Raw genomic sequence first — 26716 nt, forward strand, 5'->3', positions numbered from 1 at the left:
CGTACACTAATTTTCTTTATAACATTTGTACTTTGTCCAAAACATATTGTTTAAATATAGAATGTCACACTGGATTAGGCATATAATTAAATTTCAAATCAATTAGCGTGTAAATCTAAAAAATAAACTTGTTTTCTTAAAAAAAAAAAATAACCCAATACATTGCTTAAACATACCTCTTTCTCTAAAAGATAGCTCTCCAACAACCAATATGATAATTTTGGTTCAGATTTCTGAAGTTAGAGGAAATATTTTTGTTCAGGCAACGAAAAGGTAAATAAAAACCAAATACTCTTTGCGATTTAGCTAACGTGGGGTTTTTAGAAGGTATCCACAGTAGACAACTCTTATAAGGGAACCCAATATTTATGCGAAGCAATGTTATGCTTTATATATTCGACAAATTTAAGAAAAGACATCAAGAAATTCGATATTACTGCATTTTACCATTGATATTTTGTTTCAGTATTTTTGTTTTCACATTAATAATTCACCTTGATTGGAATAATATTAATAACTAACAGGGTAGGTAGCCCGTAGCTTCGCCTGCGGAAATTAAAACTGAAAATAAAGCGTACCTTTATATTTCATACTTATTTTAAATTTAAAAATTCCTTATTTTCAGCCTATAAGCCGAGAAAAGGTTTTATCATAACTTTTTTCCTTAATTTCGGCAAAAACATTCATAAAATTCTTATTGCTTTCGTAGGTTATCAGCTGCACAGAACTGAAACAAACAAATTCATTTTTCGACACAAATCCTTACAATAATTTTCCCCACATTAGTACTTTGTCCAAAACATATTGTTTAAATATTGAATGTCATACTGGATTGAGCATGTAATTAAATTTCAAATCGATAAGCGTGTAAATCTAGAAAATTAGCTTGTTTTCTTAAAAAAATACACCAAAACATTGCTTAAACAAACCTCTTTCTCTAAAAGATAGCTCTCCAAAAACCAATATGATTATTTTGGTTAAGGTTTATGAAGTTAGAGGAAATATTTTTGTTTAGGTAACAAAAAGGTAAATAAAAACCAAATACACTTTGCGATTTAGCTAATATGGGGGTTTCTAGAAGGTATCCACTGTAGACAACTCTTATAAGGGAAACCAATATTTATGCGAAGCAATGTTTTGCTTTATATATTCGACTAATTTAAGAAAAGACATCAAGGAAGGCAATTCCATATTACTGCATTTTACCATTGATATATTGTTTCACTAGTTGAATTGAATTTTATTGGTTTAGAGATAAGGAAGGCAGGTGGGCGGGGAAGCCGTGAATCAAATTGTTTAAACATTTGAAATTGTTTAAACAATATGAGGCACGTGTAATAAAGAGCAAGAGAATCAATTGGTTTGAATATTTAATGTTCTTTTAATATTACACCAGTTTACAAAAAAAAATCGATGAAATATACCATGAATGAAACCTTTGTTTTCCGGTAAGGTACGTCAACTAACAAGACCATCAACAAAAAAATCAATCAATAGCTCGATTTTATATCAATTTTTTACGTTGGGAAAAACGGGTATTACAGCCCTGTTAGAGCCCTGTTAGGTCAGTTAACAGCTGTAAACGGCCAAAAAAACACCGTTGTCGCAAGCTTCAAAAATGCATATCAAATTAATTTGCTTGTGGATTCTAATGATCAATAGCTTGTTTCTTTTGTCAAAGCACCTTCTACCAGTAGAAGTTATAAAACTAATTTCGGTTTTTAGGCGTGTATTTTTAACGAAGCCATTTATGCCAGCATTTTTGCATTTTTTCTAACTTTTTCAATTTTGACGAAATGTAGCTTCCAAACTAATGAATGGAACTCAATGCAATGTATAAGAAAGTTGGAGGGCATTCTATTACCTGTAAAATGAGTGAATTATGGTTGAAATCGGTTAACCACAACTCAAGTTAGAAATTAAAAAAGGGTCAAAAACGTTTTTTACACTTAAAAAAAAATTTTATCCATAAACAAAATTTTAAGTGTCATTTTCTTAATCAGGAAGACGTACCTTACCGGAAAACAAAGGTTTCATTCATGGTATATTTCATCGATTTTTTTTTGTAAACTGGTGTTATCAATGCGATTTGAATTTTAGTTCACAAAAATCGGTTACAAAATGTCTTATGTAAGTATGTTGTGGAAATGTAAAAGGATATCAGTATATCTTGAATTTGAATTTGATCGAATCTCAATTCCTTAGTCACCCAGCGGGAATGTGAGAAGTTGGTTTTTGTGTTCTTGAAATCCTGTTCCTTTTTGCAGGCGGCGGTGTGGGGATAGATAATTTCTGAGCGTTAAATGGGGGTGGGTTTCTGAGTAGCATCAATATCAGGCCACTTATGCGCTATGTGATTTCTATGGCACTACGATTATAATTTTTTTAACAAAAAAAATCACCAACTTATAATATTAAAAAATCGTATGATTTACACCAAAACCAAAAATCTTGTTCTCACATTTATCTTAAATTTTTAGTTATTTTCAAATTCGTAGAAAAAATATTATTAATTTGTAATCAAATAAATTAAACTAAATAACTATAATCATAATGTCTATAATCATAATATTTATTGATGATTTTAATTTGTTTTACTCAAAATGTTTACAAATAATAATAAGAATGAATGTGGGATTCAAAAAAAAATTATAAAGAAAAGCCACGGTAAGACGATTAAAATATTTGATCACATTTATCAAGGATTGCCATTAAATTACAAAGAAAACTATTATTGTTTTATACATTTTTAAACATTTTCTATGAAATAAAATAATATGATCGTCAGATCGTGGCCTAAGCCATTTTTAAGTGTTGTTAAAAAATATAAATTCGTGTTGGTAGTATTGATAACACGAAAAATGCTTAATATACCTATAATATACGTAACCTTTAATGATTACGGTCCGTGAAAAGTATTGTTTAAACGTAATATTTATTCGGCGGCAAAGTGTGACCCTACTTTGCAACGAAATTTACACCAAATTTATCTGCATCTTGAATTTGGATATTATCAAGTATTTGATAGAGTCACATCATTTTTAAATTTGTTGCAAAAAGTGAAAAAAAAGTGAAAATAGGTAATTTTAATCTAAAAAACAATAAAAAAGGGACTGATAGAATAAATGTTGTCTTTTAATAATCTTTATTTCAGCGTTACAAAGGTTAGTACCACAGATATTTTCGCCATTAATAAATATACGCCCCCGGATGCTATCTTCAACACAAATTCTGCATTTCAGTGACACTTGAAATGTTTTTAATCTTTACCAGTGGTAAATGGTGTGAGGTGTTCATTAAATGGTTGTATAAATAGTACTTCAGTACTAACTTAGTTATTTAACTTAATCAAAATATTACATTTTTTCAGCCAGGCCAATTCAGACTTCTTGGGACCAGAAGTGTTGCGCCTGCGTTTGTCATATTTTATTTTTTCTTCTCACAGTTTTTGATATAGATACACGACAGAAAACAGCTGATCAGAGGGAAAATGATCGGCCATGGCAAACCAGGCATAATTTCTGGAGAGATACTTAAATTTTGTGCGGAGACGTAATAATGGTAATTACTCTTATTATTATTCCTGGTCTTACATTCATATCCTAATTATTTTTGATATTTTTAGAAGACAGACAAGAAATGGATACCTAAGAACTGCATTCGGCCAAGCACAACCCGGGAATGCTTCAGGCATTAAAAATTTTTAGTTCCAATGCTTCGATTGTAAATATTATTAATAAATACACAAACAAATATTACAAAAAAAATGATTTTTATTGTGGAAAATCAGATACTGCAAAGCAGTGCAAAACCAAAACTGCGAGGGTCTGGAAAAACCAAAACTGGCAGGGTGTAGAAAAGCACATATTGCAAGTGGAGGAAAATCATAACTGAGTACGTGTGGAAAATCTATAATGCGGGAAGTCGAAAAACCAGTGGATTTTGTTCTGCATTCTTCTGCCCATGTATTTTGAAACCAGAGATGGAAGAAATGTAAGGGGTGAATGAGGTTTTGTCCCTTCCGCTTGTATGGAGAAACCTCTTGAAAATATGTTATTTTCCAGAGGAATTTTCCCGGTGAGTTTTTTGGATATATTTATTATGTGCGTGTGTGTGTACATATCAGAGCAAATCATTGTTTGTTTTTGTTTTTTACAAATCCAAAGTTTGTCGATAACTCAACATTTGAAAACTAATAAATAGTTTGCTGATCGGGCTTTTGCATTTTAAACAAGAGAGAACGCTATAGTCGGGTTGGTGTCCCGACTATCTAATACCCGTCACTCAGCTAAAGGGAGTGCGAACGCTGTACTCGGGCTGGTGTTCGGACTATCTAATATTCGAACCTCAGCTAAAGGGAGTGCGAGGGAGATAGATACATAAATTTTGATTGCGTATAACTTTTTAATGAATGGTTCGATATGAAAAATGTCTTCTACAGTTCGATAGTTATAAATATACATAACAAAATTGCATTTATACTTCTCGGAAATCTTTAAAGATGTGGACGCAGGACACATTTTAAAATCGTTAGTGGGCGATTGTGGGCGTTAGAGGGGGCGTGGCGCTCGGCTGAAATAAATTTGCGCTGCGTAGGAGGCCCAAGAATATGTGTGGAAAATCTTAACCTTCTACCTTTTGTAGTTTCCGAGATCTCAGTGTACATACGGACGGACAGAAGGACAGACGGACATGGCTAGATCGACTCGGCTAGTGACCCTGATCAAGAATATATATACTTTATGGCGTCGGAAACGCTTCCTTCTAGCTGTTATATACTTTTGCACGAATACAATATACCCTTTAACTCTACGAGTAACGGGTATAAAAACAAAAGCAATTTTAAGACAAATTTCGACTGTAAAATTCATCTTAATGGGATTTCTGTAAGGTCTACTGACCAAATTTTATCCCTTTAATTCTATTGGATTAGAGATAAAGCTTAATCCTAAGATCTCATCCCTAGCTCTCTCTACAAAAACGAGCCTCGACGAGTAACGTAACCGGCTAAGATTAATAATCATTATAATCAAGCACCATCAGTAAAATAAAAGATTACTGTGATACAGAACTCGCACATTGGTGACCCCGACGTGATATGAACACGCAACCTTCCGATGTGGAGTCGGGCTTTTCGAGTTCAATGTGATGACATTTGGACTCCGCAATGCATCGCAAACGTTTCAACGGCACATGAACAACATTCTCGGCGATCTCGACTTTGTGGCAGTGTATATCGATGACATTGCTGTGGCTTCGACAAATAAAGCCCAGCACTGTCAACACCTTAAGATTGTTTTTGATCGCCTGCGACAAGCCAACCTACGTATCAACGTGGCCAAGAGTGTATTTGGAAAGACTGACGTAACTTTTCTGGGACACTCTATCACGGCATCTGGCGTATCCCCAACAGTCGAACGAGTGAACGCGATAAATGAGTTCCCGAAGCCGACATAGATATGCGAGTTGGGCCGATTCATTGCCATGCTGAACTACTACCGCCAATTCTTGCCGCATGCAGCCGTCATCCAAAGCATTCTCCAAGCGCTCATTCCTGGCAACAAAAAGAACGACCAGTCGCCGTTGGAGTGGACCGAGGATGCCAGTAGAGCATTTGCGCGCTGCAAATCCGACCTGGCCAGCGCAACACGGTTGGCGCACCCGATAGCCAATGCACCCCTTGCACTTCAGGTCAAGTACACACAAAAAAATTTGCTTGGTAAAATTGACCAACAAACTATTTAACTAACAACTATTTAAATAGTTACGTGTATTTTGTTTTTGCTTTGGGTGTGTGTCTTTGCTAATTGTGTGTATTTTGTTGTTGTGAAATAACTATTTACTTAGTAGAATTGACAATTTTGCTGGTTGGGGCTTGTTTGACAATTATTACAGTTGATTTTACCAAGTTTTTTTTTGTGTGTATAGTCGGCTGAAATAAACTTGCGCTGCGTAGGAAGCCCAAAAATATGTGTGGCAAATCTTAACCTTCTAGCTTTCGTAGTTTTCGAGATCTCAGCGTTCATACAGACAGACGGAGAGACGGACATGGCTAGATGGACTCGGCTATTGATGCTGCTCAAGAATAGATATACTTTACGTGGTCGGAAACGTCTCCTTCACTGTGTTGCAAACATGACTGACTGAAAATATAATACCCTCTGCAAGGGTATACAAATTATTGTAGACACTTAACCCACTGTGCGCTGCAGAATATTTGTAGAGTTCGTAAGTATTTATGCAGCCACACAGGCTGACAGCTGGATATTGGATATTGCTGCGACGTTTTTTCATAGAAAAAAGCCGAGGCCTTGTTAAAACAAATTCGATATTTTAAAAACTAAACATGGCTCCACCTTTTTGTCAAAAACCGATTGAAACTAACAATATGGCGAATATGTTAAAATAAAAAAAAAAAAAATTTTGTGGGGAACCCGTTAAATAATTTGGTAATACTATACATTAGCGGACTCACCCCCGAAATTCGCGAAAAAATTATCCTCGATGGACCGCGATTTCTTAAGAATTTACGTGCAAAAAGAACTTTGCGGTCGGCCAAGAAATCGCTGTCCATCGAGGATCATTTTTACGCGGTTGTGACGACTACTTCCCTCTAATACCAATTACTCAGATGCTTGGAATTTTAAATTAGTCCTATTTTGACAAAAAAGGAAAAGGGTACATATATACATATATGATTTTAATAGCAAACGTTTGAAAAGCATACTTGTTTTTTATAGCAAGCCCGGGAACTTTGAAATTCAATTACAAGAGAACCATGGCCGACCGCCAAGTTCTTTTTGAACGTAAATTCTTAAGAAATCGCGGTCCATCGAGGATAATTTTTTCTCGAATTTCTGGGGTGAGTCCGCTAATGTATAGTATTACCAAAAGAGCTTTTAGAGGAATTATGGCAAAAGACACGATACAGATTTTCAATGAAAGGGTATTTTTTCAAAAATCACCTTTTTTTGGCAAACTAAAAAAAAATTCTAAAAAAAAAAATATTTTTTTTTTCGGCCAAATCCTTATACACGTGTTTACTTATTTTTCGAATAGTACACGTAAAAAAAGTTTCAGGCAAATCAAAAATGTGATCCAAGAAAAGGTGTTCGGTTTGTAAAAGAACCGCCCATATGCTTTGTGGGGTAAAAGCCGCAAAGCCGTCTGATGTTGGACCATGTTCTAGCTGGAGATGAGAAGGGGCTAATATCAGAAGTTTTGCGATGGCTTTTTTGTATTCGACTATATTATTAGTAGTAATGTTGAGCTTTAGTATTGACCAAACTGATAAGTTTTGATTCCACCAAGGGACTGTTCTTGGAAATTGAAAAGTAGTGTTCTGGGGGATAGATTGGTGCGCGCTTTGGATGATAATTTTTCTTAACATACATAGCTGCTTCTTTATTGACATTTTCGCTCGGTGACTTGTCAGTAGAATTGTATCGAAATGATTTTTATCTTTAGGTTAAAAGAGGGTTTACAGGTATAGGATGAGGGGGAGTTATTAAAATAGGGAGGTGATGACTTCCGTAGAGGTCGTCTATTGTTTCCCAGAGAAATTCTGGGGCTATATTGGATAAAGAGAAGGATGTGAAAGAGTTGTGTGTGGAGAAGTGACTTTTGTCGTTTAATAAGATGTAATCTGAACGGTCTAGGAATTTGGCAATAATATTGCCTCTGGTATTAGGGCTAGGAGAGCCCCAGTAGGGGTGCCAGCTAATAAAGTCTCCGAGGACTAACGTGGGTGTGGAGTCGTGGGTGTCGAAGCAGAGGACGTTTTCTAATTTAATTCTGTTAAAGGGCTTGGTTGGTGAAATGTAGGCTGATATTATGTTTAGTTTAAGTTTAGTATCTATTGAGACTCCGGTTGCTTCGAAGTCTTGGGTGATTGAGATTTGTCTTTGAGATATTGAGTTATGTATCAGGAGTGCTGCGCCTTCGTAAGAGTTGGTGCAGCATTGTTGGTAGAGTGTGTAGTTAATGGGAATGGGTAGTGAGTTAAAGTTGGTTATGTGTGTTTCTTATAGGGCAAGAATTAGGGCGTTGAAGGTCTTGATCAGGGATTGCAGTTTGATGTAGTTATTTCTATATCCGTGGATGTTCCATTGAATAATTTTAAGCATTAGAATGTTAGGGGTAGGTGTATTACTTAGTACTAGTTTGAGTGTTTAGTCTTTAACGTTCAATAACAATAATAAACTAAAAAAAAAAACTTTTTAAAGCTCTTCTTCTTGCGATTGGCTAATCTGCTTAATTTGCTAATTTTGATGTGGTTATGGGCTTTGATTTATCTGCTTTGTCTTTAGCCTTGAAAGGGGGTTTGGAAATTACATTTGCGCTATCTTTAATTTGGATTATATTGAAAATAGTAAGAACAAAGCTTAATTGTATTAAGTACTAAGTTTCTGTTGAATATATTTGCATATGCAAATATATCCGGTGGGATGTAAACTTTAAGTTTATACACATTATAATTTTTCAACGGATTTATTTCGAGTTTTTACGATACATACAGCCGACCTACAGAGGACCAAAAAACACATTTTTCATCTTTGTCGAGCTGCTGCGCTGCCATTACTTATCCAATCATATTGATCTGTATGGCAAAGTTAAGCTCTGATCTATTGACTTTATAATGAAACAAAAACTGGCCAAATTGGGTGGATATTTGCCGAGATATAGGAAGAAATTCAAAAAAGGCCGATATCTAACATTTTGAACTTTAAAAAATCTTTAAAAAATAACTGTTATTTTCGTGATTTGGGGGTCGAACACTAACAGAATTTGCCATCAATTGCTTTGGAGCTCTCCAAGAATATTATTTTGTAAACTAGTGTAGTTATACATTATTAGATTGTTTGAGTTAGTAAATAAACTCTATGTTAATATGATCAGAAAAAAAAACACGAACACACAAAATAAATTTTTTGTGAACCGAACCGAGTATTAAAAAAAAAGTTCCGGTTCGGTTCCGGTTTAATTATAAAAAAAAATTCTGCGCTCCGGTTTACGGTTCAGTTCGTTTTCTAAAAAAAAGTGAACCAATCCGGTTCGGAGTGGTTCAGCTCCGGAGTGGTTCACAGCCCTGTTTCTTTGACTATAACTTTTATTGGCGAACGCAAAAGAAACAGTTTATCTCTATTTTAGTGTATGTCACACAAAAAAAAACGGTGGGTCGGGGATCGAACTCGGTCCTTTTTGTTCGGAGACAGAAGCTCTGTTAATTAACATGAAATAAACTTCTACTTAACTATTTTATTCGAGCAGAACAAAAAAGTTGACAAGTTAAGGAAGGAAGAAAAATATTACGATTCGTACAAGTTATATGTTTTTGTATTTTATTACGTGTCATCCTAACGCTACAAGTTTGGGACTTATAAATTAATGCGCTAGTCACAAATAGATGCAAATATTTACATATTATATGACTGAAAACTAATTTTATATATAAAAGAAAAACTAACTTAAGTCGCTTTCTAATTTATTTTTATTTACCTGACAGTGTTTTTAAGGTGTGAGAGTAGCTTTGTTTTGAATTGCGTACCACTGATTCCATGATCGAATAGCATTTATTAAAAATTTTCTCTCGGCTGTCAATGATCTAGGTCTTATGCAAGTTAGGTTTTTTGCTCTTCTAGAGGCTGTAAATTTGAGTTTTTTAAATAGATATGAAGGTTCTTTTTCGAAAGTAATTTTATGGAGATAAATTAAGTTACGCATTTTTATCTATTCATTAAGTCGACATTTAATATTTTTGTGAAAATTCCAAGACATGATTTCTTGGTGGTAGGTTGAATATGTACCTTGCTATGCAATTGAATACAACCTTAATTTTGTTTTGGCTGATCGTGTCACAATTTGAAAAAACTTTTATTCCATAGAAAAGCACTGGAGCAATACATGTTTTGGCTATCATTAAACGTATATGAGTGGGCAGGCAATTTTTGGTGACGGATAATGTTCTTATTATGCCATATGTTTTCCCACAGCCTTTTTTATATGATCATTCCAGATGAGGGTTTTGTTGAAAGTGAAACCTAAGTTAATGGCTGTTTCAACATATTCAAGTGGTGCGTTATGCTCAGTGGCTGTAAATCGCATTCCCTTCTACTCTCTTCATTACGTAGATATCTCCACGCCTTCACACAAAAAAAAATGTCAAAAAGACCCTGTTCGGAGCAGAGCGGCAGCGCCTAGTCATGCGCGCATAGGTGTACGACGGCACCTGCAGCGCTCTCTGCTTATCTTTTGTCGCCGTCTTTCTCATTCTACTAAAGCTGTCAGCGACTACTTTGTAGGCCTGTATATAAATTAAGAGCTTGGAGCCAAGCTTACATAGTCCGTTTACCGCTCCGAATAAATGATTTACATATAATAGAACCTATTCGTGCGTTTTTAATTATAAATAATCAAGGGTGGCATATTTGTTGTTTTCCCCACAAACAGACCCCAACCACAAAAAATAGTCAATTTTGTCAAGACACAATTTGCTAATTTTGTGTATTTGTTGTTGTGAAAGTAACTATTTACTTAGTAGAATTGACTATTTTTTGTGGTTGGGGACTGATTGACAATTATAACAGTTGATTTTACTTTTCTTTGTGTGTAGAGAAAACAGCTATTAGTCGCTTTTGCGTCTTGAGATGCATCGCCCGCTAAAAAATTTCATGTCTTGGTTTCGTCAGCTGTTCCTTTTTATATGTAAACGCTGGCGAGTCTAGGCCGATAAACTTTAAGCTCAGTTGCGTTTTCCCCTCTCTCCGGTACGCCCCGATCGCACGCAGCAGTGCTGTGCTTCATCGTGCACGTGTTCCATTTTTATACCCGTTACTCGTAGAGTAAAAGGGTAAAAGTATGTTACAGCTAGAAGGAAGCGTTTCCGACCCTATAAACTATATATATTCTTGATCAGGATCAATAGCCGAGTCGATCTAGCCATGTCCGTCTGTCCGTCTGTCCGTCTGTCTGTCCGTCTGTCTGTCTGTATGAACGCTGAGATAGAGCTTGAAAATTATCGATGTCAGTATCGATATTATCGATACTTCTGATATTTTTCAAACATCGATATTTATCTATAACATCGATGTTTTTCTGACGTTTTATTAGAGAGAAACGAACAGATTTCACTCTTTAATTTTGAGGACCAAAATAACTTTAAATACAAAATCACTTAAAGTAGGGACAAATTACCATACAAGAACCGCGAGTTCTTGGTACTTTGTTCTTCTTTGGTCCCATAGATATTATGTAGGCGAAAAGGGCATAGGTTATGGCAAAAAATGGTCAATAAAAGAACCGCGAGTTCTTGAGAAGAGGAGGAACTTTGGTTTTTTTAGTACCAAAAACAAAATCTTGGTTGCAGCTACCGACCTTCTGTCCGCTATTAAAAAATCTCAAGAAACCGCGAATTCATAGCCTTTGATAAGAATTGGTCGCTTTTCGAAGATCGTTTGAGCGATTTGGACTCAAGGATAAAAAAAAAAAAACAACCGCAAATTCTTCAGAAGAGGAGGAATTTTTACTTCTTTATGGTATAGTATCAATTAAAGTAGGGGGAAATAACCATAGGTTGTGGCATAAAATCGAAAATGAAAGAACCGCGATTTCTTGGGGAAAGGAGGAACTCTCGTTCTTTTAATACCAACAACAAACAAAACGAAGACCGTTTGAGCAATTTTGGCAAAGGATCAAAAAAAAAAGCAACCGGGAATTCTTCAGAAGAGGAGGAATTTGTTCTTCTTTAGTACCAAAAAATGGGATGGAACAAAGGTTTGTTCTATTATTTTACATAAGTATTTCCTCAGAAGATATTTAAAAAAAAATTCTTAAGAAGCCGTGAATGTCTTTGACTAAGAATTGGTGTCTTTCTAGACATGTGACGCAACTCAACTCAATGATCAAAAAAAAAACCACGAGTTCTTAAGAGGAGGATCCTTTAGTCTAAAATTGCATTTTAATAATGAAAACCGGAAATTAAAATTAAATAAATTAACCGCGATTTTTTCTAATAATAATATTAATAATAATGCAAGTCTATTACGCATGTATATAATAATAATACGTGGTATTAACAGAATTATAAAATTGTTTTTAATTTGTCTTTGCTTTCCTTGAAAACATCGATATTATCGATACGATAATGATAAAGTATCGAAAATATCGATACTGTCATTTATCGATAATTTTCAAGCTCTACGCTGAGATCTCGGAAACTATAAAAGCTAGAAGATTGACATTTTGCATGCAGATTCTGGGAGTTCCTACGCAGCGCAAGTTTGTTTCAAAAGGGTGCCACACCCCCTCTAACGCCCTCAATCGCTTATATACGATTTTAAAAATTTCAATATTTCGGAAAAGTAAAAATGCAGTTTTATTGTGTTTATCAATACCTATCGAAATGTGTTTAATCGGACCATTCGTTAAAAAGTTACGGCGGATCAAAGTTCTTATCTCCATCTCCTTCGCACTCCCTTTAGCTGAGTAACGGGTATCTGATAGTCTGGGCACCCGACTATAGCGTTCTCTCTTGTTATAATAATAATTGGATCCACAATTGTATGCCCCGACTGTCGCGGTCGCATTCGAAAAATGGATCGTATTTTCGGCGGCCGGGTCAATTGAAGTGGAAAGCACAGTGCGTTGAAATGTGCTCTCACGTTCTCCCCTTGGACTTGTGGGAACCATGCCAGCGCAAGTCACAGGCAATTTCAGACTCAGCCTGTCCGTTGCAGGAGGCCACCCACTTTGCCTCCAACTCTTCTACTCGCTGGGCATGACAGTTTTTGGCCAGCTTCACCTACAGTTCTTGGATCCGTTGCTTCAACGTGCCCATCTCTCTCATCTCGTTCTCCAATTGAGTGACTCGCAGAGAGAGCTTGTTGCAATCAGCTGCTATCAGCTTGAATTTTTCTTCCAGGCTGCCTGCTTTCTCTGTGCTTTGTGTTATGCTTGAAATTGTTTTTGTGGCTAGTTTGAGTTATCGTTGCAGAGTAACTGTTTAATTTGGGTATTTGTTATTGCACTTTGCTGGATTAATGGTGAGGTTGAAATGCCGTAGTCGTTCAAAAGCTTGGCGGAGGTGAACTTAGTGCTGCTCCATGTTGACTGATGCGACCGCAATGTCATCAACATTATCGAAGAAAAAATCCATCTCTGACAGTGTGGTATGCATGTATCACTGGAATGTTTGTGCCGCGATGCACAACAGCAATGTGGGTGAATTCGAATAAACCGAAAGGAGTAGTTATGGCCGTTTTGGGAATGTCTCGAGCCTCGATGGGGATTTGATGGTAAGATCGGATTAGATCGATCTTTGAAAAAACGTGTTTCCCGTAAAATATATGAGTAGAGTCTTGTATGTGAGGTAAGGGATACCGATCTGGTGTGGTTTGTACGTTGAGAGCTCGGTAATTACCGCATGGACGCCATTCACCAGTGGCCTTACGGACCATGTGTAACGGGGAGGCGTAAGGGCTTTTTGATAGGCGGCAAACGACAAGGTTGATTACACCAGTTTACAAAAAAAAAATCGATGAAATATACCATGAATGAAACCATTGTTTTCCGGTAAGGTACCTTTTACAATACAATTTTTTTTTAAGTGTAAAAAACGTTTTTGACATTTTTTTAATTTCTAACTTGAGTTGTGATTAACCGATTTCAACCATAAATGACTCATTTTACAGGTAATAGAATGCCCTCCAACTTACTTACACACTGCATTGAGTTCCATCCATTATTTTAGAAGCTACACTTCGTCAAAGTTGTAAAAGTGAGAAAAAATGCAAAAATGCTGGCATAAATGGCATCGTTAAAAATACACGCCTAAAAACCGAAATTAGTTTTATGGCTTATACTTAAAGATACATCTTTAAGTCAACTAACAAGACCATCAACAAAAAAATCAATCAATAGTTCGATTTTATATCGATTTTTTACATTGGGAAAAACGGGTATTACAGCCCTGTTAGAGCCCTGTTGTGTCAGTTAACAACTGTAAACGGCCAAAAAAACACCGTTGTCGTGTAGTTTCATTTATGGTAGATTTCATCGATTTTTTTTTTGTAAACTGGTGTTAGCTACTGGAACTCACTATTTGCTGCTTGGAATTTTTCTGGAGTTAGCCTTCTGGGCCTGGCGAATAGTGGAGATCTTTTGGTTTCGATGCAATGTGTGACGTTGGTTTGGTTAAAGTTTTTGTTTTTTTAGTTTCTTTTTATATGTTGTAATTTTTAAAATTTATTTAAAAAAAAATTAGGTTTAAAAAAAATTGTTTTTTTTTAAATAATGTTTTGTTTAGTTTCTTTATTTATGTTTTAATTTCTATAAGGTAAATCCAATTTATGGACTATAATTACTAAATTCTAACTCTGTGACAAGGTTGTGATTCCATGACCCTAAAATACAGTTTGGATTCGCACATACTAAATTCAATGCTTAGGCAGCGTAAGTTGTTTTGAGCTGTCAAAAGTAGCTATTTTTAAACGTGATTTTTTACAGTAACATAATATATGCCAAAATTTAAGGAATCTCAAGGGCTATACAGTTTGAAGTTTAAAAGAAATCATTAGAGCCGTTTTTGAAAAAAAAATAAAAAAAAGCTAAAAAAAAAAATTTAAAAAAAATTGTTTTGTGCATATCTTTTTAAATATTACATTTACACAAATTACATATTGGAGGCGCTTAAAGAATTGTAAAATACCTTTTAAACGAGATACAGCACAATTCTGTAACTTCAGTAGTTACGGCCTTCCGTACTTTAGCTATTTATAGCTGCTTTCTCGCTAAACTAGCGGGTTTTTCCAAAAGTGGTAGAACTAAAGTTTACGTTACGACCATCGAAGCTGCCCTGTAGATTTCCAACGGTGGTGCTTAGTTTTTTGAACTGTTGTTGGTGTGGAAAGATCACGGTTGGATGCAGCGTTGGGCACTGTCTGCGTACTTATTGTGGTACCAGCACAATTGAGGGTTAGAGTTGTCCCTGGATGGTGTGTTGCTCCGGTAGCTGTTGTTGCTGGGCGATCGATTGTAGCTCCGACCACGTTGCTGATTTGTGGTGCCAAGCAGTTGACTTAGCTTGTTGTTGATCTGCTGCAGATTTTTGTCGTTGTCGTCAAGGCGTTTACCTAGTTGTGTGATGCGATCCTCCTGTGAAGCATGATGGGTGTTTTGTTGTAATACCGCACACATGTGGTCTGAAGTGTCGTAGTTGAGAGAATCCATCACAGCGTCGGCAGCAGTTGCGAGCTGTGCGGGGGTGGTGTTGGGAGAGCGATTACAGCACGTGCAGGTGGTGGGGCTTGATCCAGTAGAGACGCACAACCGATTCGTCATTGGTGGCGTTTGTTTGTTGAAGTTGGCTGTTGAAGTTGGCTTGGACGACCGTCGCCGAGTTGTCGCAAGTCTGTCGAGGCGCACCATTTCTGAATAAGTTCCAAAATAGTTAGAATTTCTTCGTGAAACTTTCATGACACATTCTTAAAGAGTTATACTACCAATTTAAATAAAAAATTTAATTTTCTTTGTTTTCTATATGTATCTTCCCCCTTAAGATATAGTGGTCCGATTCGGCTCGGTCCGACATATGTACTACCTGCAATAGAAAGAAGACTTTCGCGATAGCTTTAAAACTGAAAGACTAGTTCGCATAGAAACGGACAGACGGACATGGCTTGATAGACTCGGCTATTTTTTTTTTTTTTTGTATAAGCCGAAATAGGGACATTTTTTAATTAACACGCCTCACAAGAAAATAGTTCTTGTTTTCAAGTTTGTCGTCATATAGTTAAAGAAAAAGAATCCCAAAATCTGCGGGTAGTTGAGCCACAGTGGGGCATGTTACTTCATCTGGGTTAATAAATATTATAAAAGTCGCCCGTTTCTATCACGGCCGAGAATCCATAAGTCCGCCGGGTGTCGTCTGCGGAGACGACATCGGCCCAGTGTGTGGCAAGACGTCTAGCCAGGCGGTTAGAATGCACCAGAAGCCGATCCCTGTATCGATTCGATAACTGAGTTATCATCTCAGTCACTGTTGGTACTCCTGTGTCTCGAAATATAACGCTATTTTCAACGTAATGATGCCACTTCACCCCAAGCATCCTCCGTAATGCTTTTGTGATGCAAGTCTGAACCCTTCTTAGCGACGTGTCGCAAGCGGCGCCCCAGCATGTTATTCCCCAATTTAGGGTCGGCTATTAGTGCTGATCATGAATATATATACTTTACGTGGTCGGAAACGTCTCCTTCACACATCTGACTGAAATTATAATACCCTCTACAAGAGTTTAAAAACACCGAAACTAGAATTTTATTTCAGTTAGCATTTATCAATAAAAACTACAAAATATAATTTAAACTTAAATTTCTCTTGTAATTTAATAAAGTGCAACATATTAACTTGGTTTAGACAACCATAACTGGTGACCTCTGACAAGTCGAACATCTGCAACCAAAGGGAACAAAGTCCAATTTACCAACCTCAACATAACCTAACACAATGCAAGACAACGAGGATTTCGTCGATGCGCATGAACCATTGCCAATCCATGATGCCCTTCCCTCAACTAAATTCCATTACCAGCATCGACCAGCATTTGTTGCAAGGCCTTGGCGCACGCAAAGAACAAGATAAATACGCGGCAGTCATCGCGTACGCTGATCCCAAGTGCATGATCTTGTCAATAACCCACCACAAACGAACCCGTACTCCACACTTAAACAAGAAATTTTGTCTAAATTTGCCGAATCAGAAATGGTGCGCCTCGACAGACTTGCGACAACTCGGCGACGGTCGTCCAAGCCAACTTCAACAAACAAACGCCACCAATGACGAATCGGTTGTGCGTCTCTACTGGATCAAGCCCCACCACCTGCACGTGCTGTAATCGCTCTCCCAACACCACCCCCGCACAGCTCGCAACTGCTGCCGACGCTGTGATGGATTCTCTCAACTACGACACTTCAGACCACATGTGTGCGGTATTACAACAAAACACCCATCATGCTTCACAGGAGGATCGCATCACACAACTAGGTAAACGCCTTGACGACAACGACAAAAATCTGCAGCAGATCAACAACAAGCTAAGTCAACTGCTTGGCACCACAAATCAGCAACGTGGTCGGAGCTACAATCGATCGCCCAGCAACAACAGCTACCGGAGCAACACACCATCCAGGGACAACTCTAACCCTCAATTGTGCTGGTACCACAATAAGTACGCAGACAGTGCCCAACGCTGCATCCAACCGTGATCTTTCCACACCAACAACAGTTCAAAAAACTAAGCACCACCGTTGGAAATCTACAGGGCAGCTTCGATGGTCGTAACGTAAACTTTAGTTCTACCACTTTTGGAAAAACCCGCTAGTTTAGCGAGAAAGCAGCTATAAATAGCTAAAGTACGGAAGGCCGTAACTACTGAAGTTACAGAATTGTGCTGTATCTCGTTTAAAAGGTATTTTACAATTCTTTAAGCGCCTCCAATATGTAATTTGTGTAAATGTAATATTTAAAAAGATATGCACAAAACAATTTTTTTTAAATTTTTTTTTTTAGCTTTTTTTTATTTTTTTTTCAAAAACGGCTCTAATGATTTCTTTTAAACTTCAAACTGTATAGCCCTTGAGATTCCTTAAATTTTGGCATATATTATGTTACTGTAAAAAATCACGTTTAAAAATAGCTACTTTTGACAGCTCAAAACAACTTACGCTGCCTAAGCATTGAATTTAGTATGTGCGAATCCAAACTGTATTTTAGGGTCATGGAATCACAACCTTGTCACAGAGTTAGAATTTAGTAATTATAGTCCATAAATTGGATTTACCTTATAGAAATTAAAACATAAATAAAGAAACTAAACAAAACATTATTTAAAAAAAAACAATTTTTTTTAAACCTAATTTTTTTTTAAATAAATTTTAAAAATTACAACATATAAAAAGAAACTAAAAAAACAAAAACTTTAACCAAACCAACGTCACACATTGCATCGAAACCAAAAGATCTCCACTATTCGCCAGGCCCAGAAGGCTAACTCCAGAAAAATTCCAAGCAGCAAATAGTGAGTTCCAGTAGCTAACACCAGTTTACAAAAAAAAAATCGATGAAATCTACCATAAATGAAACTACACGACAACGGTGTTTTTTTGGCCGTTTACAGTTGTTAACTGACACAACAGGGCTCTAACAGGGCTGTAATACCCGTTTTTCCCAATGTAAAAAATCGATATAAAATCGAACTATTGATTGATTTTTTTGTTGATGGTCTTGTTAGTTGACTTAAAGATGTATCTTTAAGTATAAGCCATAAAACTAATTTCGGTTTTTAGGCGTGTATTTTTAACGATGCCATTTATGCCAGCATTTTTGCATTTTTTCTCACTTTTACAACTTTGACGAAGTGTAGCTTCTAAAATAATGGATGGAACTCAATGCAGTGTGTAAGTAAGTTGGAGGGCATTCTATTACCTGTAAAATGAGTCATTTATGGTTGAAATCGGTTAATCACAACTCAAGTTAGAAATTAAAAAAATGTCAAAAACGTTTTTTACACTTAAAAAAAATTGTATTGTAAAAGGTACCTTACCGGAAAACAATGGTTTCATTCATGGTATATTTCATCGATTTTTTTTTTGTAAACTGGTGTAATCAACCTTGTCGTTTGCCGCCTATCAAAAAGCCCTTACGCCTCCCCGTTACACATGGTCCGTAAGGCCACTGGTGAATGGCGTCCATGCGGTAATTACCGAGCTCTCAACGTACAAACCACACCAGATCGGTATCCCTTACCTCACATACAAGACTCTACTCATATATTTTACGGGAAACACGTTTTTTCAAAGATCGATCTAATCCGATCTTACCATCAAATCCCCATCGAGGCTCGAGACATTCCCAAAACGGCCATAACTACTCCTTTCGGTTTATTCGAATTCACCCACATTGCTGTTGTGCATCGCGGCACAAACATTCCAGTGATACATGCATACCACACTGTCAGAGATGGATTTTTTCTTCGATAATGTTGATGACATTGCGGTCGCATCAGTCAACATGGAGCAGCACTAAGTTCACCTCCGCCAAGCTTTTGAACGACTACGGCATTTCAACCTCACCATTAATCCAGCAAAGTGCAATAACAAATACCCAAATTAAACAGTTACTCTGCAACGATAACTCAAACTAGCCACAAAAACAATTTCAAGCATAACACAAAGCACAGAGAAAGCAGGCAGCCTGGAAGAAAAATTCAAGCTGATTGCAACAAGCTCTCTCTGCGAGTCACTCAATTGGAGAACGAGATGAGAGAGATGGGCACGTTGAAGCAACGGATCCAAGAACTGTAGGTGAAGCTGGCCAAAAACTGTCATGCCCAGCGAGTAGAAGAGTTGGAGGCAAAGTGGGTGGCCTCCTGCAACGGACAGGCTGAGTCTGAAATTGCCTGTGACTTGCGCTGGCATGGTTCCCACAAGTCCAAGGGGAGAACGTGAGAGCACATTTCAACGCACTGTGCTTTCCACTTCAATTGACCCGGCCGCCGAAAATACGATCCATTTTTCGAATGCGACCGCGACAGTCGGGGCATACAATTGTGGATCCAATTATTATTATAACAAGAGAGAACGCTATAGTCGGGTGCCCAGACTATCAGATACCCGTTACTCAGCTAAAGGGAGTGCGAAGGAGATGGAGATAAGAACTTTGATCCGCCGTAACTTTTTAACGAATGGTCCGATTAAACACATTTCGATAGGTATTGATAAACACAATAAAACTGCATTTTTACTTTTCCGAAATATTGAAATTTTTAAAATCGTATATAAGCGATTGAGGGCGTTAGAGGGGGTGTGGCACCCTTTTGAAACAAACTTGCGCTGCGTAGGAACTCCCAGAATCTGCATGCAAAATGTCAATCTTCTAGCTTTTATAGTTTCCGAGATCTCAGCGTAGAGCTTGAAAATTATCGATAAATGACAGTATCGATATTTTCGATACTTTATCATTATCGTATCGATAATATCGATGTTTTCAAGGAAAGCAAAGACAAATTAAAAACAATTTTATAATTCTGTTAATACCACGTATTATTATTATATACATGCGTAATAGACTTGCATTATTATTAATATTATTATTAGAAAAAATCGCGGTTAATTTATTTAATTTTAATTTCCGGTTTTCATTATTAAAATGCAATTTTAGACTAAAGGATCCTCCTCTTAAGAACTCGTGGTTTTTTTTTTGATCATTGAGTTGAGTTGCGTCACATGTCTAGAAAGACACCAATTCTTAGTCAAAGACATTCACGGCTTCTTAAGAATTTTTTTTTAAATATCTTCTGAGGAAATACTTATGTAAAATAATAGAACAAACCTTTGTTCCATCCCATTTTTTGGTACTAAAGAAGAACAAATTCCTCCTCTTCTGAAGAATTCCCGGTTGCTTTTTTTTTTGATCCTTTGCCAAAATTGCTCAAACGGTCTTCGTTTTGTTTGTTGTTGGTATTAAAAGAACGAGAGTTCCTCCTTTCCCCAAGAAATCGCGGTTCTTTCATTTTCGATTTTATGCCACAACCTATGGTTATTTCCCCCTACTTTAATTGATACTATACCATAAAGAAGTAAAAATTCCTCCTCTTCTGAAGAATTTGCGGTTGTTTTTTTTTTTTTATCCTTGAGTCCAAATCGCTCAAACGATCTTCGAAAAGCGACCAATTCTTATCAAAGGCTATGAATTCGCGGTTTCTTGAGATTTTTTAATAGCGGACAGAAGGTCGGTAGCTGCAACCAAGATTTTGTTTTTGGTACTAAAAAAACCAAAGTTCCTCCTCTTCTCAAGAACTCGCGGTTCTTTTATTGACCATTTTTTGCCATAACCTATGCCCTTTTCGCCTACATAATATCTATGGGACCAAAGAAGAACAAAGTACCAAGAACTCGCGGTTCTTGTATGGTAATTTGTCCCTACTTTAAGTGATTTTGTATTTAAAGTTATTTTGGTCCTCAAAATTAAAGAGTGAAATCTGTTCGTTTCTCTCTAATAAAACGTCAGAAAAACATCGATGTTATAGATAAATATCGATGTTTGAAAAATATCAGAAGTATCGATAATATCGATACTGACATCGATAATTTTCAAGCTCTATCTCAGCGTTCATACAGACAGACAGACGGACAGACAGACGGACAGACGGACAGACGGACATGGCTAGATCGACTCGGCTATTGATCCTGATCAAGAATATATATAGTTTATAGGGTCGGAAACGCTTCCTTCTAGCTGTAACATACTTTTGCACGAATCAGTATTAAATCTGTGACGTCAAGAGCTCCGCTTCGAAACCGCGACAAGCCGAGGGTTAAACAGCCGCCAAGTGTACAGCTACTATACAGATAGATATATATAAGGCCCGACCCCGCCAGCATCCCAATTTGCAGTAATCCTCTTTGCTTTGCCAATCCAAAAAACCAACGCCAAAAACCAAATCAAGATGGCCGCCCCAGCACCAGCACTCAAGGATCTGCCCAAGGTGGCCGAGAACCTGAAGAGCCAGTTGGAGGGCTTCAACCAGGACAAACTGAAGAACGCCAGCACCCAGGAGAAGATCATTCTTCCCACCGCCGAAGATGTGGCCACCGAGAAGACCCAACAGTCGATCTTCGAGGGCATCACCGCTTTCAATCAGAACAACTTGAAGCACACGGAGACCAACGAGAAGAACCCGTTGCCCGATAAGGAAGCCATCGAGCAGGAGAAGGAGAAGAATCAGTTCATCGCCGTCATCGAGAACTTTGATGCGAAAAAGTTGAAGCACACCGAGACCCACGAGAAGAACGTGCTGCCCACCAAGGAGGTGATCGAGGCCGAGAAGCAGGCTTAAATCCGATCCGAGATCGTCTCTAATTTTCGTCTCGCCGCATCTCACTCTTTATGATACGTATAAAAAGCTATTCCCTCTCTCATTTCTCCACTGCTACCGAGTAATTCGAACCGCTGCGCATGCGCGTGGTTGCAAGAAAGTATTTTACCACTATCATTTTCCGATTGTTTTCCTTTTTTTGCCTTATATTTTTTTTAATATGTATACTTTTTTTTTGTATTAACAAGCAAGCGAGCCAGTCTCATTCCTACAGAGAATCTAATATACCCTTTTACTCTACGAGTAACGGGTATAAAAATGGAACACGTGCACGATAAAGCACAGCACTGCTGCGTGCGATCGGGGCGTACCGGAGAGAGGGGAAAACGCAACTGAGCTTAAAGTTTATCGGCCTAGACTCGCCAGCGTTTACATATAAAAAGGAACAGCTGACGAAACCAAGACATGAAATTGCCTGCCCACTCATATACGTTTAATGATAGCCAAAACATGTATTGCTCCAGTGCTTTTCTATGAAATAAAAGTTTTTTCAAATTGTGACACGATCAGCCAAAACAAAATTAAGGTTGTATTCAATTGCATAGCAAGGTACATATTCAACCTACCACCAAGAAATCATGTCTTGGAATTTTCACAAAAATATTTAATGTCGACTTAATGAATAGATAAAAATGCGTAACTTAATTTATCTCCATAAAATTATTTTCGAAAAAGAACCTTCATATCTATTTAAAAAACTCAAATTTACAGCCTCTAGAAGAGCAAAAAACCTAACTTGCATAAGACCTAGATCATTGACAGCCGAGAGAAAATTTTTAATAAATGCTATTCGATCATGGAATCAGTGGTACGCAATTCAAAACAAAGCTACTCTCACACCTTAAAAACACTGTCAGGTAAATAAAAATAAATTAGAAAGCGACTTAAGTTAGTTTTTCTTTTATATATAAAATTAGTTTTCAGTCATATAATAAGTAAATATTTGCATCTATTTGTGACTAGCGCATTAATTTATAAGTCCCAAACTTGTAGCGTTAGGATGACACGTAATAAAATACAAAAACATATAACTTGTACGAATCGTAATATTTTTCTTCCTTCCTTAACTTGTCAACTTTTTTAGTCTGCTCGAATAAAATAGTTAAGTAGAAGTTTATTTCATGTTAATTAACAGAGCTTCTGTCTCCGAACAAAAAGGACCGAGTTCGATCCCCGACCCACCGTTTTTTTTTTGTGTGACATACACTAAAATAGAGATAAACTGTTTCTTTTGCGTTCGCCAATAAAATTTATAGTCAAAGAAACAGGGCTGTGAACCACTCCGGAGCTGAACCACTCCGAACCGGATTGGTTCACTTTTTTTAGAAAACGAACTGAACCGTAAACCGGAGCGCAGAATTTTTTTATAATTAAACCGGAACCGAACCGGAACTTTTTTTTTAATACTCGGTTCGGTTCACAAAAAATTTATTTTGTGTGTTCGTGTTTTTTTTTCTGATCATATTAACATAGAGTTTATTTACTAACTCAAACAATCTAATAATGTATAACTACACTAGTTTACAAAATAATATTCTTGGAGAGCTCCAAAGCAATTGATGGCAAATTCTGTTAGTGTTCGACCCCCAAATCACGAAAATAACACTAATTTTTTTTTCGATGGCACAGTTATTTTTTAAAGATTTTTTAAAGTTCAAAATGTTAGATATCGGACTTTTTCGAATTTCTTCCTATATCTCGGCAAATATCCACCCAATTTGGCCAGTTTTTGTTTCATTATAAAGTCAATAGATCAGAGCTTAACTTTGCCATACAGATCAATATGATTGGATAAGTAATGGCAGCGCAGCAGCTCGACAAAGATGAAAAATGTGTTTTTTGGTCCTCTGTAGGTCGGCTGTATGTATCGTAAAAACTCGAAATAAATCCGTTGAAAAATTATAATGTGTATAAACTTAAAGTTTACATCCCACCGGATATATTTGCATATGCAAATATATTCAACAGAAACTTAGTACTTAATACAATTAAGCTTTGTTCTTACTATTTTCAATATAATCCAAACTAAAGATAGCGCAAATGTAATTTCCAAACCCCCTTTCAAGGCTAAAGACAAAGCAGATAAATCAAAGCCCATAACCACATCAAAATTAGCAAATTAAGCAGATTAGCCTATCGCAAGAAGAAGAGCTTTAAAAAGTTTTTTTTTTAGTTTATTATTGTTATTGAACGTTAAAGACTAAACACTCAAACTAGTACTAAGTAATACACCTACCCCTAACATTCTAATGCTTAAAATTATTCAATGGAACATCCACGGATATAGAAATAACTACATCAAACTCCAATCCCTGATCAAGACCTTCAACGCCCTAATTCTTGCCCTATAAGAAACACACATAACCAACTTTAACTCACTACCCATTCCCATTAACTACACACTCTACCAACAATGCTGCACCAACTCTTACGAAGGCGCAGCACTTCTGATACATAACTCAATATCTCAAAGACAAATCTCAATCACCCAAGACTTCGAAGCAACCGGAGTCTCAATAGATACTAAACTTAAACTAAACATAATATCAGCCTACATTTCACCAACCAAGCCCTTTAACAGAATTAAATTAGAAAACGTCCTTTGCTTCGACACCCACGACTCCACACCCACGTTAGTCCTCGGAGACTTTATTAGCTGGCACCCCTACTGGGGCTCTCCTAGCCCTAATACCAGAGGCAATATTATTGCCAAATTCCTAGACCGTTCAGATTACATCTTATTAAACGACAAAAGTCACTTCTCCACACACAACTCTTTCACATCCTTCTCTTTATCCAATATAGCCCCAGAATTTCTCTGGGAAACAATAGACGACCTCTACGGAAGTCATCACCTCCCTATTTTAATAACTCCCCCTCATCCTATACCTGTAAACCCTCTTTTAACCTAAAGATAAAAATCATTTCGATACAATTCTACTGACAAGTCACCGAGCGAAAATGTCAATAAAGAAGCAGCTATGTATGTTAAGAAAAATTATCATCCAAAGCGCGCACCAATCTATCCCCCAGAACACTACTTTTCAATTTCCAAGAACAGTCCCTTGGTGGAATCAAAACTTATCAGTTTGGTCAATACTAAAGCTCAACATTACTACTAATAATATAGTCGAATACAAAAAAGCCATCGCAAAACTTCTGATATTAGCCCCTTCTCATCTCCAGCTAGAACATGGTCCAACATCAGACGGCTTTGCGGCTTTTACCCCACAAAGCATATGGGCGGTTCTTTTACAAACCGAACACCTTTTCTTGGATCACATTTTTGATTTGCCTGAAACTTTTTTTACGTGTACTATTCGAAAAATAAGTAAACACGTGTATAAGGATTTGGCCGAAAAAAAAATATTTTTTTTTTTAGAATTTTTTTTTAGTTTGCCAAAAAAAGGTGATTTTTGAAAAAATACCCTTTCATTGAAAATCTGTATCGTGTCTTTTGCCTTAATTCCTCTAAAAGCTCTTTTGGTAATACTATACATTAGCGGACTCACCCCAGAAATTCGAGAAAAAATTATCCTCGATGGACCGCGATTTCTTAAGAATTTACGTTCAAAAAGAACTTGGCGGTCGGCCATGGTTCTCTTGTAATTGAATTTCAAAGTTCCCGGGCTTGCTATAAAAAACAAGTATGCTTTTCAAACGTTTGCTATTAAAATCATATATGTATATATGTACCCTTTTCCTTTTTTGTCAAAATAGGACTAATTTAAAATTCCAAGCATCTGAGTAATTGGTATTAGAGGGAAGTAGTCGTCACAACCGCGTAAAAATGATCCTCGATGGACAGCGATTTCTTGGCCGACCGCAAAGTTCTTTTTGCACGTAAATTCTTAAGAAATCGCGGTCCATCGAGGATAAATTTTTCGCGAATTTCGGGGGTGAGTCCGCTAATGTATAGTATTACCAAATTATTTAACGGGTTCCCCACAAAAATTTTTTTTTTTTTTATTTTAACATATTCGCCATATTGTTAGTTTCAATCGGTTTTTGACAAAAAGGTGGAGCCATGTTTAGTTTTTAAAATATCGAATTTGTTTTAACAAGGCCTCGGCTTTTTTCTATGAAAAAACGTCGCAGCAATATCCAATATCCAGCTGTCAGCCTGTGTGGCTGCATAAATACTTACGAACTTTACAAATATTCTGCAGCGCACAGTGGGTTAAGTGTCTACAATAATTTGTATACCCTTGCAGAGGGTATTATATTTTCAGTCAGATGTTTGCAACACAGTGAAGGAGACGTTTCCGACCACGTAAAGTATATCTATTCTTGAGCAGCATCAATAGCCGAGTCCATCTAGCCATGTCCGTCTGTCCGTCTGTCTGTATGAACGCTGAGATCTCGAAAACTACGAAAGCTAGAAGGTTAAGATTTGCCACACCTATTTTTGGGCTTCCTACGCAGCGCAAGTTTATTTCAGCCGACTATACACACAAAAAAAAAACTTGGTAAAATCAACTGTAATAATTGTCAAACAGGCCCCAATAAGCAAAATTGTCAATTCTACTAAGTAAATAGTTATTTCACAACAACAAAATACACACAATTAGCAAAGACACACACCCAAAGCAAAAACAAAATACACGTAACTATTTAAATAGTTGTTAGTTAAATAGTTTGTTGGTCAATTTTACCAAGCAAATTTTTTTGTGTGTACTTGACCTGAAGTGCAAGGGGTGCATTGGCTATCGGGTGCGCCAACCGTGTTGCGCTGGCCAGGTCGGATTTGCAGCGCGCAAATGCTCTACTGGCATCCTCGGTCCACT

The 26716-nt window shown here is 36.9% G+C and overlaps 2 protein-coding genes across 4 annotated transcripts in view; one reads left to right on the forward strand and one right to left on the reverse strand.

Moving 5' to 3' along the window:
• Positions 1 to 26716, reverse strand: part of l(2)41Ab (lethal (2) 41Ab) — a 344790-nt gene that overhangs the window by 209022 nt on the left and 109052 nt on the right. The gene's annotated exons all lie outside the window — the stretch shown is intronic.
• On the forward strand, positions 21319 to 22140 carry LOC108059455 (thymosin beta-like). The gene has a single exon (XM_017144769.3). The coding sequence runs from the start codon at positions 21501 to 21503 to the stop codon at positions 21888 to 21890; it is 390 nt and encodes a 129-aa protein (XP_017000258.1). The 5' UTR covers positions 21319 to 21500; the 3' UTR covers positions 21891 to 22140.

Source organism: Drosophila takahashii, chromosome 2L (genome assembly GCF_030179915.1).
Source record: "Drosophila takahashii strain IR98-3 E-12201 chromosome 2L, DtakHiC1v2, whole genome shotgun sequence".
NCBI lineage: Eukaryota > Metazoa > Arthropoda > Insecta > Diptera > Drosophilidae > Drosophila > Drosophila takahashii.